This window comes from Anser anser (assembly GCF_964211835.1).
Source record: "Anser anser genome assembly, chromosome: 3".
In the NCBI taxonomy this organism is placed as follows: Eukaryota; Metazoa; Chordata; class Aves; order Anseriformes; family Anatidae; genus Anser; species Anser anser.
The window spans coordinates 74,463,974-74,485,543 of record NC_139722.1 but is presented as its reverse complement, the minus strand read 5'-3'; the positions used below and the strand labels follow the sequence as shown (position 1 = coordinate 74,485,543).

General features: G+C 36.3%; 1 protein-coding gene across 15 annotated transcripts in view; it reads right to left on the bottom strand.

Moving 5' to 3' along the window:
- Positions 1–21,570, bottom strand: part of QKI (QKI, KH domain containing RNA binding) — a 158,323-nt gene that overhangs the window by 37,898 nt on the left and 98,855 nt on the right. For all 15 annotated transcript variants that reach the window (XR_014582956.1, XR_014582957.1, XR_014582958.1 and 12 more), the window contains one exon: positions 17,946–18,089. Coding sequence is in view for 12 of the 15 variants with exons in the window: in XM_083832564.1 (XP_083688690.1) it covers positions 17,946–18,089 (144 nt within the window). In the remaining 3 variants the exon portion in view is untranslated. The remainder of the gene's footprint in view (positions 1–17,945; positions 18,090–21,570) is intronic.

Below are 21,570 nucleotides of genomic sequence, written 5' to 3'. Positions count from 1 at the left end.
AAGCAACATTTCTACTTTTTCCTCATTTTCTACTCAGGAAAGATTATATGAGCTCTTAGCAAAACTAAGGTAGCACTATGAAGCCCAGATTTCAGTTATAATCACCAGATGTCCCTGTCCCAACGTCTACATTGGGAAGAAGGAAAAAAAAAAAATGCAAGCCCGTTTAAGCTGCTGCTGTGATCCCACTGTCACTTAGGTCCACCTTAGCTGTGCAAGTCTACCAGAGGGGATGAGAGGAAGAAGGCACAAGACTCAAACTGAGGTACAGCCCAAGAAAGCCGACCAACCTATGGAACCAAAATTCAAAAACACAAGAAAAATCACAGCGTATGTAATTTGCAAACTCTAGTACAGAGAAACACCAATGAGCCCTGTGATTTTTTCTGACTGGTTTCTTTACCAGCACCAGTTTGCAGAACTGCTGTATAGTATTTGTACTATGTACCTAAGTGATGCTTTGAGTTCAACCCAGCATCCTGTGAACTGTTCTCTGTAGCGCCACATTTCCTTCACTAACTTCAAAAATACACTGATGTCCTCTCATCGTTTAGTATCTCTCTCATGATACAGAGACTGTAACTATTCATAGTTTTAGTTTCAAAAGCCACTTCACAAACACTTTGGCAGTATCATTAGATTTTGCTGCTCCTCATCTACGAAAGAATGGTGAAATGAAGTCTGATGAAACCAATCTACTGGAAGTTTAAAGGACGTACAGTTTAGAAGACAACATTAATATGAGAAAGCGATACTTTTAAAAGTGACTTTAAACGAACAGCTAAAATTCTAAGTATCAGTAATAGTAAATGCTACTCTTGTCTTCATCTAATTTCTTTGGAGATAGTTCTGAAGTTTCACAGAAACAGTTCCCTGAGGCTACCAAGCAGAATTTCAGCTGCATCATTAGTAAAAGTTTAGGAATTTGTTAGAACTTAGCAGCTGTTCAGCTACTGAATCATCAGCACACATTTACTATTTTCCTTTGCTAATTTACAGGATTCCTACTAGTGATGTAAGATCCTATCAAGGAGTTCTAAGCATATTTTTACTGCTTTAAACAAAAGCCTAAATTACTGCCATTACAGCACTACTGCTGTCTTTTTAATTAGTTCATCCACAATATCTTAACACTGATGAGTTAAGATTTGAGATACGTACTAAAAAGGACCATAAGGAAACAAATAATGAAGCCTAATTCTATATGCCCAATGTAAAAGCTATTTTTGAGAAAAACGTTGCATGCTATCCCAAGGATGTCATATCCTAGAATATAAATTTTAAAGTATAATTCCAAGAATTCAAGAGCATATAAGCTTCCCTATTTCATTCTGTGAGTTAGCAAATCTACAAGGCCAGGAGAACATTAATACGTGCTTTGAAACAAATAGTACAAAACCCTGGTCATCAGTTCTTACTACTACAGCTGACTTCTTGAGCACAACTGAAGGTTAAACAAGCATAAGTGATGCTCATCAGTTGAGGCATTTGTGAAAGCAGCAAGTCCATCTTCTCACATTTCAATAGCATTGGTGCTGACAAAGAAGTCAGCAGGTCAAAGCCCAACTCCCTTCAGAGAGAATGCAAGTCTTAGCTGGGAAAACATTTACATGTGACCTGAAAAAAAAACAGTCTGAAGGGCCACAGCGCCTTATTTGTTTTCAAAAAAAAACCTTCACTGCCCTCCTCCCCTTCCAGAAGCAGATTTGACAAGTGTTGTAATAAATATTACATGCACAGAGGAAAGTTGAAATCAATAGCAGGTTAATGTTTATTGAAACAATACAGCGAACCATTTTTAATAGCATTACTTGAAAATAGATCTAATCTAGCAAAGGAAATTCAATTTATGTTTCGAGCAATCAGATTTTATTTTTTTACTCCAGGGATTTGTTGCAAACTCTGTCTCTGAAAATGTGCTTACTGTACTGTATTTAGCAGAAACAGTTTAGCCTTAATAAGCTGATAGTCTGCACAGGAGCATGGATCAACTTATTCTCATTAAGAATGTAAGCAGCTTTCTAACAGCCTTCTTTGCTGTTCAGCCTATGCCAGAGAAAGCAGGGATCTCTCCTCTAAAACCCGTAATTTATGAGTTTATTCAAACCCGCCAAATTGCTTTAAGTAAACGCCTCTTATATTTGAAAATTCCCATGGCAACTCATTTGGTTTGGCAGGAAGGCAGACCCAAATTCAATCCTTTTATCCTCCAGCTAAACCATTACAATGGTAATTCTGCTCTGACACTCTGAAGAGACTGCTAATTACTGTACTCTGGTCCCCAGACAGATTTCCCATTCAGATTAAAATGGCTGTGCAGCGCGGAGAAGAGTAGCAACACCTTTGTGTACACGAAGGGATGGATGTACTCTCGCATTACGGCTTTTTACAAGAGAGGTTCCGCCACTGCAAGGACAAAGCATCTTCCACTCAACCAAGTCTTGCAGAACAAAAAATAAGGAAGGCAAAGCCAAAGAGCAGAACAGCAGAGAGGACAATCCAACCACCAGCGTCGGCATTTGGGCTATTGAAGATACGTAGCCACCTCTCAAATGAAATCAATTTATCTTCTGTTACTGCTATAACATACCACATATAATCGTCTAAGCTACAGATCAAGGAACTATGTAAAGTGCTACTGAATACTGTACGTTGTATAATCATATGGATTGTGCAAGTACCCACTATCTCGATGTCACTCCAATGTCTCAATTTTTAAAAAGCCACCCCTGTCCTTTTACAGTGTTATTTTTTGAGAGTTCTTTTTTTTGTGTGTCTGATAATGCTCTTTCTTCCCCCCACTGTCACTTTTAATCAAGAAAGTGAGAAGGAAACTAATGACTGCTCCCTTGCTCTTCTGCCCCAGCTGTTCCCACTTCCATGGAAATGGAAACACAAGTTCAATATTGAACAGAATAAACATTTACTGTCTCTGGGCCAGTACTGGAAGAGCCTAAACCCTGGCCTAATTCTGTCTTTTAGAAAGAACAAGGATGGTGGTCTTTCTGTCCTCCCATAAAGTTTATTTGCTAAGTACTATGAAGAAGTAAAGGTAACTTTTTTTTAGTTTTGAAAAGGAATGGGAAAGCCTGGCTACTACAAATGTCTACAGTGGCTGGAAAAATCAACCAAGAGGAACAAATCCGTGAGATGGATCAAAGACCAACATCCTCCCTAGAGAGGTTACCAGCAACTTGCAACTCATTTGAAGAAATGCTCTTGGAAAAATCTTGTATTACGTTAGCATCTGTTTCAGTGATCATAAAAACAAGCACTAAATCTTCAGGCAAAAATTGTGTATGCTTTCCCATATATGTGACTTTCCCTCCTAAATGCAGCAAACTACCACAGCAGCTTAGCACGAATGCTGGGAACGAGAAGTTACCCCAAAAAAAGCTAGGAGGCGAGCGTGAATGCAATACATTGGTGGTTACCAACCCAAGAACCCTTAAATATTTTTCCAGTGGAGGCAACAACCTCTTCACCATGAGTTCTAGGCACATGAAAATAGATTAGTATATTTTTTTCTACCTTCAGGTCTTCCATGGGTCCTTTATAGGCAACCTATCATTCCCACTGTTATGGGATTAGCTCCTAAAAACATGTTTGAACTATCTACCCTAGTTAGCTACTGTGATAGACTCTATTAATGAGTCTGTGATTGGTTTTGATCAGCCTGCATTTCAGGTTCCAGTGATTTTTTTATTTTTTAGCTCCAGTGAAACAGTCAGCATAAAGCAAGATGTTTAAGTACTGCTAGACCATTTTGGTGTTGAATTTGAGGATTTCTCTGGCATTTAACTCTGAAGACAACATCCATGCCAGTGAACTGCATTTCAGAACACGTGTGGCTGCTTTGTACAAGGCTGTTCATCAGTGAAAGAAGTCACGGGAGTATGATTAACCAAGTGGTCATTTTAAAGAATCATATACTAAATCAAATATAGCCATGGCTACAAAATTACCAGATAACCCTTTTCAGGAAGGTAAATACTGAGCTGAAAACGGGTTTACTGCAAATGACTTGGTGGTGGTTTCAGGAAAGCCCCTAGCCTTTCGAATGAGAACCAGGCTGAGACATTTTAAGGCTATGGGTACTAAATACTGACAGTGCTCCAGCAGGTCCTCAGTTCCGTGTAACAGCTAAGGCTGAGAATGCTTTGGCTACAAACCCGACCTCCTTCCTTCTCAGTACTCGATTTAATGACTGACCTATCTTGAATTAATTTTCTTCACTTCCTTTCGCTTGCGTAACCTTAAGATTAGAGAAATTCTATTTCTAAACCTATATATAGATTCTACTTCCTCTTATGTTTGTAACCTACAGAAGAAACCCATTTATTGATAAGCCTTTAACTTCTGTAAAGCTACATATGAAAGTGAGTCCTTCACTTTTACCAAAAAAAGGTTGAGGCTGTTGTCATAATTTTGCTATATTGCCATAATTTAGCTAAATTGCTGTAATTTTGCTAGAAAATTTCTTTTTTCTAAGGAACCACCAGGTTCAGAGACACAAATACCAATGCTCCAACCACATAATCCAGCAATACTCTACAGGTCTACAGATTAAGTAAGGATAGAAACTCGTTCATCGTAACACATATAAACTGCAGATTTAAGCTGCTCTTATGATGCAGCTGAAATGCACACACAGCATAAGATAAACATTTGGATGTTTATTTGGATTTTTATTTATATTTGAATGAAGACAAGTAACTTAGGAAGAGAATATAGAATGCTTCCTAAGCACAAGAATACTTTTTTATTTCAAGTCCAACATTGCTTCCACAGAATACATGCAAAATACAAGTGTACAAGAAACTATTTTAAAAATATTACTCTCTAAATCTCTCTAAAGCTTCAAATTTTAACAGATAAAGAATATCATACTGCTAGGAAGACAACAAGATGCACTGGTACAACACTGACATAAAGCCTCTGAAATAAACAATCATGCATCATTCCATCACTTTATTTAAAACACAGCAGAAATATTCATAATGAGGCACACTGCTGTGCCTTTCATATGGTATAGCAAACCTTGCCCAATCCATTATCAGGATATTACGATCAGTTGGTTCATTTAGAAAGTAAACAGGTACAGTTAGGTGACCACTCTTATGAGATTTTTATCCCTTTTCCTGAATACTAAGTATCTACTACACTTAAGTGATTTATTTCAATGCTGTAATTGTCGTTTTTTTCAATGTACACTTGATTTTCTCATTTGCCTCACTTACATGTTTATTAAGCTAAGCATTTAAATGACATTTCTAAAAAACAGGTGTTGAAAACCACCTTTGGTAAGTTTTAAAACTTGCAAAGTTGATCTTCACCCGAATAGCTTTTGCTTCCAGTTGTAGTCCATATACTTTATTTTTCTCTTTATAAATTCAATTAACATTATGTATATATAAAATGAATGTGTACACATGAACAATATTTCAAATGGTTAGGATTAAAGCACCATCTTAACTTCTTATGGCTGCTGCAGGCTTCTCACTGAGGTGGCCAATCTGTCATGCAAGATATCAGCATTTGCTCTCAAGTTTGACTGCCTCTTGCAATGCTCTTTACTAGAAACAGGTTTCAGACTTGTGATATGCATATAAAACTCCTACTAAGCTTTGTCTATTCAGTGCTATTTTTATATTTATCATCTCATTCCATTCAACTATTGCAGCTGAAAAAAATGTTTTGTCAGCTTCCATTCAGAGACCTCCATTTCTTGCTATGAGCAAAGAACATTGTTTCTGTTGTTTTTTTTTTTTAAAAAAATTCAAAGTGTTTTGATATTTTCACATCAGAAAGTATTGTAGTGAAATGAAATATTTTCATAACACAACTACTGTATTAACTTCTAAATTCTCAGGATGCATGTATACGGTTTTCTTTTTAAAAAAAAGTGTTGCAATTTTGGAATGATGAGCCGAAATGAACTTTACATGCTGTTATAGAAGTATTCAATTTAGCTCTGAATGTGTAATTTCAATAGATAGCCTAATATGGCCAACATATTCTGGGCTGTATTACAGTAAAATGTATTGTTATGATCAGGTCTATTACAACGGGAACATGTTTGTGAGAAGCTTAAGAAAATGCAGAAGCTCTAGATCAGAACTATGTGAAAAGAGCAGCCGACCTGCCAATTAGAGAAGTCTACAACTTCTACAAACAGTAAAGCAAATAATAACCCTCGTACTGTTCCATCTGACCTGCAGATGCATAACTTGCTTTAGTTTTCATGATGAGAGTAGATTATTCGTTTGGTAAAAAAGTTCAAGTCAACTTTATTATCATTTGCACCTTTAGTTTTAACCCACCCAAAAGCTTCTATTTCAACAATTTAAGACTTACAAGGATAACCTGGAGAAAAGTGTAACTCCAAAAAGAACTTAGTGTATGAAATATAATTAAGCAATATAAATAAGAAAGATCTTCAAAGGGGGTAATTCAACAGTTTTCTTTGTCCTTTTTAGTTTGAACTTATTTATACTCACATACATGTAAGGTTTCTTGCAGCTTCTTCACTACTTACTTAAAAATACTGATTTCCTAGGATAGAAATACCTGCTACGAAGAAAGCCTTTTTGAAAGCAATTTTTTGATTCACAGGACAGTGCATTGACCTAAATCTCCATTGTATTACACATTACTAAATCATGTGCAAAATTGTACTATGTGACAGTAGCAATTACAGAAAGACCCCTTAGTCTATTCCCTACCACAAACTTTTTTGCATACTTTACAGTACAATACATTTGATCTCAAACTCTTGCCATATATACAAAGATTTCATATGGATTAGTAAGAATTTTTATGAAATCAAGAGTTTTGTTACAGAGAAGTAACAGTATTTGTATTTTAAGATAAATTAAGTATCCCTCCACAAGTTTAAGAGAGTCAGAATTCAAAGTGTGAAAACACCTCATGGTAAAGGTTAAGCAGTCATTTCTGGGAAAAGTGCCCCATGGAACCATCACTGTAAAAACAATATTTGGTAGAGACATTGCTCAAGAATCTGAATCTACTGACATTAAATGTAAACTATTTTGGAAGGTTCTCCAACCCTAATACCACTGACCATCAATGGCTCTTTCTAGCTTCCAAATGTCTGTTGAGAAACTAACAGGATAGTCATAACAACTGGTTCAGACACATTGTCTGGATATTAAAAAGGATCTTCCACTATCTAATTACACCTGATGTAAAACCGTCACTGCTGTGCTTCCCAGCATATATTGCTGCAGACACCTATGAACGTCCCCAGCTCCTGGATGTACAGCCTGTACTCATTTACTATCTACAGACCTGTATCATTTGATCCTGAGTGAGTTTCACCTATCAAAGGCAAAAATTATCCTTTGACCAAAGAGCATCCCTTTACAAGCATTGTCCAGGATTTGCAACAGATGTGAAAACTTGGAAGGTTGTCTTTTCCTTCGTCAATCACTCCAAATCTGGCATCTGAGATCATCTACACACACAAGTGCCAAGAGACCCGGGTCTCAGAGTCACAACAGCTGCTAGTATTACTGAAAGATTCCATTTATGTTCAGTGTTAATCTGCCCTGAGAAAGAAGTAGCATAGCCACCAGCGATTCCACCACAGATCTGTGGATTCTGCATCTTATTTTTCTACATTTCATTCTGAAATTTAGCGGAGATATCATCCCTAAAGCAAGATCAACCACTTATTATCCTTACTAATACAACATATTTGAAAATAAAGTGAAGCTTTGAAAATACCTATGTAAATACGTAAGAAAAAAACAGCAGAAAACATACCGTTTCCAACAATACACAAGAAAAATTAACTTGATAAAGCAATAAATACTTCTCATTAGTCACTGTGTTCCAAGCAACGTGACTTTCCAGGAACACTTCATCTAAGCTTTCACTTTCCGGGACAGTTTACCAGTCCCAAGTTTAAGTTAAAGTAAGCTACTAATGACTCAGTCCGACATGACTTAAGCTATTTAAGATAGCTCCAATCTTGTATATCATGGCCAACTATGTTTCTCCTGACACAGGCTCCAGAACATTCCCATATTAAAACCTTAGCCTATAAGCAACGTATTAAAGAAAATCTCATTAGTGCTCTACTGCATGCTCAAGCATTTCATTACTGTTTAAAAAGAGACACTCAAGTTTCCTATTGAATATGAGGTGGAAAACCCTGGCCATTTTTCCAAAGCTTAGAATTTTTTGTGTTCTGACGTCAAAATAGCATAATGAAGAGAAGCTTGATGACCATAAATCATCAGTCAGCATTAAACCACAGATGTCTGTATGACAAGCTTTATTTTTGTATAATTAGACATCTAGATTTCAAAACTAACACTGGCAATACAGCATGCTTTAAATAGCCTGAAAATGGAAGTGCTTACTGGTTACTTTACTGTTACTGCACACGAAAATCTTTCCTCCAGAAAGCACTGCCAAGACGACTTGTACGTACAGTTATCTGACCTCTTTAATACATTCTGGTTAATATTTAGTATAAAAATGTGTTAAAAGTGCAGGGTGACAAATTTTTCCTCTTCATACTATGTCTCCTCAAGAACAATCCTACAAGTAGCATTTCTTCCACTTAGGTACAAGGCTGCAATTTCAAAAAAGAAAACCATCTGAACAAAAAATAGAACTTTTGGTACCCAAGATCAATACAATTCGACTGCAGTTAAGACATACATACAAAGTTGGGGGAAAAAAACAACCAACCCTCCAAGCCTCACAGGAAGTTCACTAACAAGGAAAAGTACAGTTATTTTGAACAGGTTTCAAGGTCAACAATATGAAGTAAAACAGGAATCTAAAAAACCAACTAACTAGAAATGAAGGGTAAGGAAAATAATGCATGGTTAATTCACTGCAGTTTTCTTGTCACCTTTCTCAATGCAGGCGGACAGGACAGAATCACGGCTTCGTAAGACACTCCTTGCACATGGGGAGAAATATTTCATCTAGATTTTAGATAGAGAATAGAATAGTTCAGATGGAACGGACCTGCAAGGATCATCTAATCCAACTGCCCAACCACTTTGTGGCTAACCAAAAGTTAAAGCTCATGATTAAGGGCATTGTCCAAATGTGTCTTGAACACTGATGGGCACAGGGCATCAACCACCTCACCAGGAAGCCTGTTGCAGTGCTTGACCACCCTCGCGGGAAAGAAATTTTTCCTTATAACTAGTCTATCTCTGGCATAGCTCTGTGCTGTTCCCATGCATCCTGTCATCAGTGACCAGGGAGAAGAGACGGGTGCCTTCCTCTGCCCTTCCCCTCCTCAGGAAGTTGCAGAGAGCAACAAGGTTGCCTCTCAGCCATCTCTTCTTCAGACTGGACAACCCAGGCGTCCTCAGCCTCTCGTCATAGGATGTGCCCTCCAGGCTTTGCTGTCCTCTGGACTTTCAAGGACCTTGACAACCTCTTTATATCGTGAAGCCCAGAACTGCATGCAATATTCAAGGTGAGGCTGCACCAACACTAAAAAAATGTAGCGGGAAAATAATCTCTTTTGACTGTCTGGCTCTGCTGTGTTTAATGCACCCCAAAACGCATTTTGCCCTCTTGGCTGCAGGGCACACTGCTGGCTCATGTTGAGCCTGCTGTCAAGCAGCACCCCTAGATCTCCTGAGCTTTAACAAGCTTTTATATGAAGATCCCAGCTTACAAATTCTGTTCCAGGGCCATCAAAATAAAAAGGAACAAAGAAATGGAAGGGGGAAAAAAAACAGAAGAAGCACAGGAAGAATACTCAAAGAAAGAAAACAAGGAGGAAAAAAAATGGGATGAAGAATGAAAAAAGTTATAGATACCACAAAATGAATTACCGGTATAGATCAACGTCATGTTTCTGTCCACAATGTCTATCAAAACCAAATAGATTACATACATTTTATGGACTATACAGAATAACCATGTAGAAGCTAATTAGCATCCCCAATCTATGCATAATTCTGCTTTGGCAGGGCATGTGTCTACTTAGTTTTACACAACAATTTCTTCACTTCTCTTTGGGAAGCCAATTTAATAAATTTACTAGGGTCTTTTTCAGAAATACCACTCTATTGTTTCTTACAGTTACACGTTGTAACAGCTTAAAAAAATGAATACAGAGGAGGGTGGCACACATCTCCAACGAATATTTTGAAAGAGAAGGAAGAGATGAAAAAGATAGGGTATTCAACGTAAGATGTAGGTAGGCACAATGATTTTCCTGGGTTCTATAAACTATCAAAGATGTCTGGGAAAAGTTTTAAAGTAACAGCTGGATTAAGATGCTTAGAAATAATTGTTGGAGAAGCTTCTTTCTCCTATTACTATAACAAAAGCCTAGAGAAGACAAGAATCAGTATATATTGTTACCCATGAGCCAATTAAACTAGATATATTTATGTCTCTCTCTCTCTCTCTGATTGGGACATATCCAAATCTGTAAAAATATACGATAAAATGTGCCTGCACGGATCATCATAAATTTGTGCTTACCTTTTAATTATTTTCCATCTTCTTAAAAACGGAGTGCAAACTTGTAATCATAATATAAAAAACAGGTTTTATATCCCCTTTCGGAAATTATTCTAATGAATAACATTAGTTTCTTCTTACTACTATGAAGATCACTTGAGAGGAGTGGAGAAATTTAACAGTTTAAACAAGATTTAATATAATTAAGTTGCAAATGACCTAAATTTCTTGCAGTAAATATGGTCTCAAAAAATCATTTCCATCAACAGACGTTCTTCTGTTGATAACGAACTACTGATCTAGAGAGTTTCAACCACTGTATATAATGGAGACAGCTGCTTCACACTTGCAGCTGGCCTGAACAACTTCTTTAATAGTCAATACTAGCCAAAGCTCAGAAATTTAATACTGCAGTAACGCATCAAGTAGAATACATGAACACTTCACACGTGAAATATTTTAAGAGATTCTTGTCCTCACTTTTAGAACTCAGACTTGTACAACAGTAAAAACTTTCAGTGGAGTAAGAATGTTAAAGTGCATTCCAGAATTTACTTAAGGTCTGCTCAATTAAATCTTTTATTAACGTTGTTAAGCTATTGAAATTACCAATACGGGACTTTCCTCTTCTGTAGGATATCTTGTTTTGTTTTCATCTGTTATATTCTGTTACACCACATTTTTGATTATCTTATCTGCAGGTGAACACACTTGGTCACAGTTCTGCGGAAGTTCAGATATATTTAAGGGTGGTCTACTGCAAGGCCTTTTTCCCTGGCTGTGTGTTCCCATTCTATCACTTCTGTCAGTGCTAAAACAGAACTCACCCCGCAGCAAGTCAGCTAATCCAAGGTTAAGCTGTCCACCAAATGGAGGCACTAAGCGGTCAGATGAAGGGCAGCACTTTCTGATGTAAAACAGGAAGCAGGAACAGCAAATCATTAAGGAATGGCAGGACTGCGGCAGCCCTTGGTTCAAACTGTCATGGAAAAACTAGGTCTGCTTCATACTACTAAAAATAATACGCTATCGCCTCTCCTCCACATCAAAAAGCCTACCACATGTTATTTAGCCATCACTCCCAAGAAGTTCAGCTGCTTCATTACCTTACGTACAGAGCTGCTTATTTACATGACGTGCACTGCAAGAGACTCGCTTCTGAACTAACAAAACAGATGTAATGCAGGAATTTCCCAAATGCTTTTAAAGACAGCAGTGTCCTTTTTATGCTACTATATTACTTACTCATAACTTTAATTGAAGAAGAAACACAATGGATTGCACAGCACAACCGACGTTTCAACGGGGAGACTATAGAAGGCAGCACTATATCCTCACTTGTGAAAGCGAAAATATAAAACCAGCATACCACGCAGGAGTGAGTTAGAAAGAGCTATTCAGGGAAGTCAAACCTGCATGAAGAATTTATTGTGGTTTTTCAGATGACTACGACAAATGAAATCTTCCTAGTATCACTCAAAATTTAAGCTTTTGCTCATTTTAGCTACAGAACAATAATGTACAGCATTACTACAAAATATTCCTCCCTTCCTCTCCTTTTTTTTTTTTGATTTTACTAAAAAGCATGATTAAAACTCTTTCTGTTGTATCTGGTTTTCACTATGACATTAGTTTTTGCTGTGGAATTCAGCACACAAGGACATCATGTTAAAAATGAAGACATCCTACAATTTGTTGTAGGAAGTTGAAAATAAACCACAACTAAAGTTCACAACAACACTTATAAGGGAGGTATTAGAAATCTGCCTTTTTTTTCCTTTATTAAAGATCCCCACTTTATCATACTTGTTGAAGACAGTCTTTGGGAAAGAAATGCTTTTAACTTATCCAACTGAAAGCAACAACACATTCTGTCAGTACTGTCGTCCCTTTGTTTTTTTCTCTCCTGTTATATAAATAAAATGAGTTTTATATATTTAGGAGTGACTAAAAATAGAAACATCAAAGGAACATCTCTGGTAATAAGGAGTAAACAAGGAGGACCGCCAGTACTTACATACCAAGCATGACTACAAAGGACGTTCCAATTTGGTAAAAAAAAAAAAGTAAAATAAAAAGTGCAGTATACAACACATTAAACCATATGAAACGCTGTAATGTCACTTTCTGCTGCTGCTCTGATAACGAGTACAGCTAACATTTGGAAGAAGTAAGTCTATACGTAAAATCATTTTATGTCAGAGCCAGACTAGTGTGGAGAAGACTCACTTCAGCAAAAACAAGCCATTCAGTGTAAAAAGGCTTGTCCTGCATTTCTCTAATGTTTCTTCACAAGGTAAAGCAATAGCCATCAAAGAAGAGACTATCCCATTTAACACAGATATTTTTGTTTAGCCACTGAGTCACCAATGTTTATTTTAGCTCTGTCTGCATTCAAACTTCATACAGCACTTTGCTGGTATTTTTGTTGGCATACTATGTTTCAAGACACTGAACGTAAGGAAGACTAGCATGCTCCCAAAGTCCATGATGCTTACTGGGAATAGTTCATTACTTCATTTTTTTATTCAATTACTTTTTCATCAAAGCAAAGAGATGGCTAACACTATCTTTGAGGTAAAAATCAAACCCTTCTTCCCCAGACTTACTTCCTCTATTTCCTTTACTCTTAATTCTTTTGCCTTCTATTATACAGAAAATAACACTGTTCACAGAACAAAGGATCGCTACCTGTTTTAATCTTTTCACTTAAGATTAATTCTTAAGGTTTTTCCCAGTCCTGTCCTTCACCGCAGCTTATATTGAGGACAGGCATCATCAGCATGAGCTTCCCCTGTTCTCCACAATAAAGAATTCAGTTGCAACGTTGTGAGGCCATTTGTATTGCAGCAAAATTAAAATGAAACACAAGCTCTTATACTGTTAAATTGCTTATTTTCCTCTGAAAGCAGCTCGTACTTCTTATAGTACTGTCCTGGTTAACACATCTTCTAAGAACTCTGTTTGCTGCTCCTACTCTCACTGTTCTGGCAGTACCTCGCACTTAACCTTACCAGCCCCTCAGGCCAAAATAAATTCACCCAATAGTAAAACCTTAACTCCAGAAGATTCAATCAATCACTTTCAGCAACTGCTTCAGCCTCTTGGGCAATTTTCAGGTACTTCCACAGCTGCTCTCATTCTGATTTTTTACTACTCTATTATTTGTTAAGCATAGCTATTTTTTCTGTCATTTATGAAAATGTTTAGAGGACAGAGCGTATGCTTTAATTCCCTTATTCCCCAGTTTCACTAATTCATATTTATTTACCTTTCAGAACAGCTTCCTGGAAATAAACTACAGTCATGTCAGTAACATGGTTAAATGGCAGTAACAACAATTAAATCCAATCCTCTTCAGTCCGGTTTGGTACTTCTACTTCAACATTTGAGGCTTTGCAGCTTTGCAAACTTTTTCTTGAAATTTGACCCAAAGACTGACAAAATTAATTTCTAACTTCAGCTCCTCTGTATGTTAAGAATTATTCAACCTTCCCACTATTAATTAATTAATTTGGAACTCTTCATGAATTTACACAGTCAACATTTGTGTGGTAATAGTGTTCTGGTAACTGCTTTATTTTGCATCATTTCCCTACTCCATTTTTAAATTCCTCAGCTACAGCACAAACATTTAGTACTGCACAGGATGAAATGCTGAATATACATAATGATACCTTTCCCCATACCATACAGCTAAATATAAAAGATACTCAAGACTGAAAAATTCTGAAATCACTATTACAGGCAAGAACCATAAGCACTGACAAAAGAATACAATCTTCTACTGAAACATTCCTTCCCATTACAATATTAAAATACTGTTACCGGAGTGGCAAATAATATATTCAGTCTGACAGGGAGCATTCACAAACTATTTTGCAGTTGGCTTCAGACAAGTTGGAGACAGCAACTAAGTAAAACAACAGCTGCCCCTATCAGGGAAGAGCAATACAAAGGCTTCGAAACACACTGACCCCAGATCAAATTAGAATAGATGAGTAGAAGCTGGATGTATGATCTCTCCCTCAAAAATGAACAATGTGGAGTCAACGGGAAAAGGGGTAAAAAGCACTTGCATGAAATTTTATGCCTGTTATAGATGCATCTACAGAAGAAACAGTTAGTACAAGAGGTTTATTACTAATGAGAGAGACCTGTACATCTGTATAATAAAAGGATTATCCAGAAAACACATTCAGCTAAGAAGAGTTTTTTCAACACTTCTTAGAACACACATTTCTAAAGTATAGGACCTTTGCCCTACCGCCCTGTACCCAAAATAATAATTCCAAACCTGTAATAATTACCAGAGTTACTCTGATAAGCTATAATATAAATTAAGTCCCCTTCCACACACTCTGCACTTTTTTTTGTATTTTCTGCAATGTACAAACCAGAACATCTTCTGTCTTTCCTTTGAAAGAGCTGCCCATCTTTACTGAACTCTTGCAAATAACAAATAAACTCTCAAAGCTCTAACAAGGAGGAGAGGAGAGATCAATAACCTGTGGGAATCACGTCAGAGAGAGCATAAGGACAGTACAGTTCAATGTGATCCCAGAAGCCTACTGAATGCTTTATTCTTCCTGTTTTTCTTTGGAGAAAAACATGAAAGAAACAGCACCATAAGATCTTGCAGGTGTAGATAATGACCAATATCTCACTGAACTACGGGAAGAGGAAAGAATTAGCTTTATAGAATTTGAAGTACAGCCAAAACAAGTTTTCTTACCAAAGAAATGTAAAATGAATAATAATCTAAAACAAACAAAAATAAAACAAACACCATTTTGGACTTTCTCCTTAGGGAGAAAAATGCCATGTTTAGCTTGTCTGCTTCAAGCCGTCCTTTTAATTTCTAAGGATACACTGTTTGACTGTATCTTGGTAAAACATTCAAGCCAAGTGAAAAGGGAAATTAATAAATTCACATCCACAAGGAAAAATACCGCTAGTGATCCAGATTTGTAAGATAAGATAGTAACACTCCTTACTACTGAAATAGCCCCTGTTCTCTCAAGTACCTTCAAATGTACATCTGTTTTTAGAAATATACCTATTTGTGCACTGTTAGTATAAAACATCTTTAGGCTTTTTAGGAACTTGAGTATGAGAAGAACCAATTGTGCCAAGAAATTCCTATCTCATTCCCATCTTTACCACAAACTTGCTTTTTTGAAATATATCTTGGAAAATGAAAGCATTGTCACTACATGGCAAGGGTGAGATAGAATTTTATCTCCTACATAATCTCAAATTTTACTTAAGTTGGATAGAAATAAACAGAAATACACGCCTACCTTTTTATCAATTTAAATCCTCTCATTTTTTTTGAAAACAGAATAGCTGCAGATATTCTGTTATGTGAAAGTGACTTTCCATTTATACTTCTTAAGAGTATCTATGGAATCTTCCAACGGCCAGAATTTCCCCCACCTTACAGTGAACTAGAATTCCCTTTTTTTAAATTAAAACGCCTGTGTTTACCCTGATTACTTAAAGGTTTCTGGTTTCTTTCACGGAAAGATTAAAAGATGCGAACTTCAAACTAAAACAGAGCCTGGAATCTGGTCATGCAGCTGGTTATGATACTTACTGAACAGGCACAATAGGTAGTGGCAAAAAACAAGTTTGCCTATGTATCACTCCATTTGTTCATACTACACATGCCTGTTTCAATGAAACATTTTTCAGAAATCAGTCAGACGTTCCATCTCTGTACTTGGGATAATAACCACTCAAATATCTTATGCCCAAATAAAATATATAAGGAAATTAATGAACGCATTCCTGCCAAAGCATTTTTCAACAGATATTATGTTTGGACGATAATTAGCACCGATTTATTTTTTTTTCCTAAAGGGAAAAAAAGATTTCCCTTTAGAAAAATAATTTTTAAATCCTGCAAGAAGTACTACAGTGTTCCCCCAACTAAGATACTAAATAAGGCAGAGCATTTTCAAGACAAAGAGCTGGCTGACTATACCACAACATACACCAGTTCCAGAAATCAAGTGCAACGCAAACACTCAGTTTACACATTAGTACTTCATATTTGCTGTTTCTTTTTTTGTGATCTACCAGATCATTTTTAACATAACCCTTCAGCTATATATTCAGCAATAGGAGGTACGCAGTAAAAGGCTCGACAGAATTTTGACAAAATTAATTCTGTATCAAAGGGAAGATTTTTTAAAAACTTTATGTGCTACATAATAGTTAAAGAATGAACACAGGACTTTCAGTTTTGCCAATATAAAGTCTTTTTCTTGTTACCATTTCTAACCTGATTATAAAGTCAGTCCTAACATGCTCTAGATCTCTTCAGTAAATGGATAAATTCTGAATGTCTTTCTCTAGTTGTCTTCTGCTCTCAGAAATTGAAAACGTGCAAAGTGAGCAGATCTACACTGTACCTTTTTCATACTTCCTAGTTAACATTCTACGATATTTTGTTAAATCAAAAAAAAATAAGACTTTCTCCTGATCTTTGGTAACTTCTACAAATGCGTTCTGAATAATTTTTCTTACATAGCTTGTGTCACCACAAGCTTCCTCACAGCCAGCCTTTATTAATATTCACCAAACACCCAAAATCACTAGGTCATTCTAATACTAACTACTACTTTCTTCCACTAGATAAACTCATTTTTTCTCACAAGGACAAGATTTCCTCCAGTGAAAAAGATGCAATTTATTTTTATGATGCTAAAATGACACAAAAGTGGTGGAAAAAAACAGTACAAGGTGGAATTTACTTGCATGGAACATACTACACTGCCATGCTGAGTCACTTGAGTGAGAGTACAGAGCAGATCTAAGAGAAGGGCTTGCACAGGGTAATTCTGGTCCCTGCAAAAGTTAAAGCCTTTTAAGGCTTTGAACCTTCTTTTTTTAAAAAAAAAAAGTTAAAGTCACCTAGCTGGCCACAAGGCAGTTTATATTATCAGGGAATAAGGAATACAACTCATTTTCTATTTCTACTATATTTATTTTTCCCCAGTAAGTGATGGCAAAGTTTTTTGATACTGCTTTTCTGAAGGGTTTTTTTCTTTTTGGAAGGTGTTTAATACAGTGAGAAATACCTGAGAAAACATGCCTTCTGTTCTGAAAGTATCAGGATCATCTTGAACAAACATAAAACCATGTCCAACTACCCAAACTTTAAAGCAAAACATCCTTGTACTGAAAGAAGGTAAGAAAGCTAATGTTTGCAGCAGTTCAGCACTGCTTTTTAAAGGTGATGAGAACTTCCTATATGTATATCTGAAACAGGAATAAAATTAACCAAAAAGAAATACTCTGTTCTGAGGAATAATTCGATCAGGAATGAAACCTTTAAAGATCATTACATTATTAACAACTAATTCCTGAACTTCCCTTTAGGATGCTGCTCTGCGGTAGTATTAATTATTTTTCAGGAGCAACTCCTGAAAATGTACATCAAAGACTTGCATACAAATACTTACTGCGGGTATCAGTAACTTTTTTACTTCTTCAACAGCCCTCTTCAGTTTTATTTCTGCTCTGTTTTGAGCATCCTCCACAGTGATAAGTACATGTAAATCTTCATTCAGGTGTTCCCAGTTGGGCTTGCCTCGGTTTTGTTCTTCCTGAAAAAGTAAAACATGCAGAGCATGAGCACTGCTACATTCTGTATAAAACAATCAAATAAACAGTAGATAAACTCAGTTCTGTGAATGGTATCAACTGCATTTTCAGCAAAAGATGGGAAAAGTCTTCTTGATACTGTGGAGACAGTTTTGTTTCACATAGTTATTTAACAAGAACTTAGGTTTAAAAATATCTTTTAGAAAATGTTTTGGAGGGGGGGCATTTTGTTTCTGTTCTGAAACTTTTTTTTTGGTTAAGGATAACTACAAAACAAGTGGGCTTTCTTAGACTACCTTTCCCAACCAAGTAAGTAAGAACACAAAGTACTACAGAAATACAGTTGCTACCAATATTCTTTGGAGCATTCTGTGGGTTAAACAGATAGAACATACTCGTGGTTAGGCAACCTCATGTTTTCAAAAAAAGTTAAAACAGACACGATACGCAGAAAGCCCAGCTGAATCTCTCCAAAGGATGTGAAGAATGTGATTCTTCAGTGGCAAGAGCTGCTTTTCAATAGTCATGCAGAAAAGGTTTCAAAAACAAACAGAACATCAAAAAGGAAATACATATACTGGATGAAGGGCAGAGACAAGGAGGAGATGGGATGGCTGCTTTAATACTGTCCGCAGAAGACCACAAAACAAGACAGTCACTATTACACAGGTCCTCTGTAACATCAACGGCATTAACAATCCCAAACATAAATCTTAGCAACAATATTAGAGGAAGCGAGGGCACGCTAAACAATTTTTTTAAAGAAATACTTTGAACAGCAGATATCAATATAATTAAGTTACATATTCGACTATCCATTCTTTCAGAAATAACGCAACCCACTAGAAGCTTTCCAACTCCATTTTTATTAAGCAGGTAATAGACCTAGCTAAATTTAAATACAGTATTTAAAATGTAATAAGATATGTAAAAACTTCGGGGAAAAAAACAAAACTTTAGAAAAAAGAGAAAGGTTTATTATGGCAACGTCTGAATCCAAATAAAGCCCCTTCTCCCCCCAGTAAACAGATTTATTTAAAACCAATGAATTAAAGTTAAAATACCAGGAATTAAAAAAAAAAAAAGTATCCTGCTTCTAAGACAAATAAATATTTGTGGCTTAATGACAATTAACATCTAAAAAAATTAAAGGTAGTGATGTTAATTGTAAACGTGTCCTTTACCCTAAATGTCATTAAAATTCCTCCAGGAAATCAGAAAGATTTAATACCAGCAAATACATGAAGTACTTTATATTCATAAATACCTGAAGGAGCACTGTTCCTTAGAACGTTCTATCTTTAATTCATCTGCTTTAAGTCTGAAATGTTTTGTGGAATAGACAAGGATAAAAATGGAAAATCATGAGAGGAGTATGGAAAATTTATGTAAAAAATCAGTACTTCGGAGGAAATTTCTTTTCATTATTCTCCCTGTAACACGTGTACGTATACACAAGTTCCCTTTATCAGCCACTGTGATTTTTTTTATTTTAAGAACAGTCTTTTTGATTATCTTAGAAATGTTATCCCAAGTAACTTTCTAAACAATGGTAGCTATAAAATCTCTGAATTTCAGAAGCTGAAAAACGAAAAAGAGAAAAATAACCCTCATTTATAAAACAGACCCTGACACAAAGTGCAGGTGAGTTATAAGTTCCCTGCTGTAATTTAATTTCTGAAGGAACTATCTACCGCTAGGCATTCACAGCTTATTTCACTCAATCATGAACAAAACTCCACTATTACTAAACTATTCTTTCTTTTTTTTTAATCTGAAGCAGAAGTGAGTTATTTTAAAATTGTGACAAGCTATATTCATACGAGGTAGTGAAAAGTATTTTGTTAAAATTAAGATTAATTAGATAAGGTTCCTAAACCAGCAGAAGGCACAGCAAAGAACATTCTGCTCTCTTCTTGCACCGACAGCTAGTGAGCTGACACAAAGAGCGGGAAAGGTACAGGCTTACTAACGTAACAAATTCATGATCACCTGAACAACCGTAACACTTCCCAAAAATATCAGAGCAAGACGGACAAATGACAAGGAGAATTATCCCCACGTAAAACAGCCAGTTTTGTTCCTGAAAAAGAGGGGATATCTAAATGCAGTTTTGCTACCTGTGTCGTGACCAATGCAATACTTGTAGACAATGGGGCAAGAAAGGGGCCTGCTGCTCTCCAGTGAGTTCTTTTACAATTAAAATAGCACAATGCAAAGCCTCACTACCTGTCAGCAAAGAAAAATAAAACATATTGTTCCAGTGCATGTATGCCTGACTTACAACTTTTAGAATAAAAAAAAATAATATATAATAGGAAGTAGACTGCCTCTCTGTGATTCGGTATTGGAGAATTTCAGATTAACAACGGCTCAAATATTGATGCTATACTTCAAAATATTCTGTCATAGCATGAGGAGTTTTCTGTCATCGTAGTGTTGGGTTTGTTTAGTTTTTAAAAAGTTTTAAGATAATACACAGATTATACTGTAGGTCATGTATTCACAAGACTTGCACACCCCATGGTTTATTCTTAGGTGTAACACACTGTTTTAGGTCAATAATCACATGCACTACCAGGTCAGACCTCACAACACAGTCACACAACTACTAGTAGGATGACAACTGAACCCGTGTATGACAGTTACTGCTCCTTTACTATGATCTTAAAGTGTTCTAATACACTAATAAAAGCCTTGCTGCTGTGGAGAGTACAGTTTCTTAAGTCAAATGGCGAGACTGAAAGAAAGTTTAAGGAGCATGGAAGTCCATACAATGTATTTCAAAAAAACAATTAGTCAAAAAAAAGGAACAGTCAGGAACAGGCTTCTAATTTCTTCTGTCTCAATACACTTGGGCTTAAGGTCCGTGTACTGCTCCAATTCTGTTCCACAAGTTGCTTTCCTAGCGGGTTAATTGTTTTGCAAATGTCTGTCATTTGCTTTGTTAGAAGTCTAGAGGAAAGTTACACAAATGGTTGGGGGGTTTCCTTGTATGTTTCTTTTTAAAAAACAACAACAACACAGGAAATTCAGATATACACTAAGTCATTCATTCCAACAGAAAGTCAGATCCAAAATGCATTGCAGGGCTAGGTTTACAGGAGAGAGAACCTGCAGTTAAGAGCTGCAACATTTTATGCTACCTTATTCTCCTTTTAAACCCTGAAGAGACGTTGGGAAAATATATTTTCTCTGAAGTAAAACAATTGCTTAAATTAAGCTAGTTGCCTTTATGCAACTTGTCTTAAAAACATTTTTTCCCAGTCCAGTAGAAGGCTGAACAGGTCAACTGAGTATTATCTGGAAGTCTGCTTGGAAGGTGTTTCTCTTAAGACTCATAAAATATGGTCTGAGACTTTAAGGGTTATTTTGAGTTTGGTTCTGAAATTGTTTTGGGGGAGGTGATGAAACAGCAATCATGAGGAAATGGCTAGGAGATGCTCACTGTGAAGCTTTGTAGAAAGTGTCATGATTTTGGTT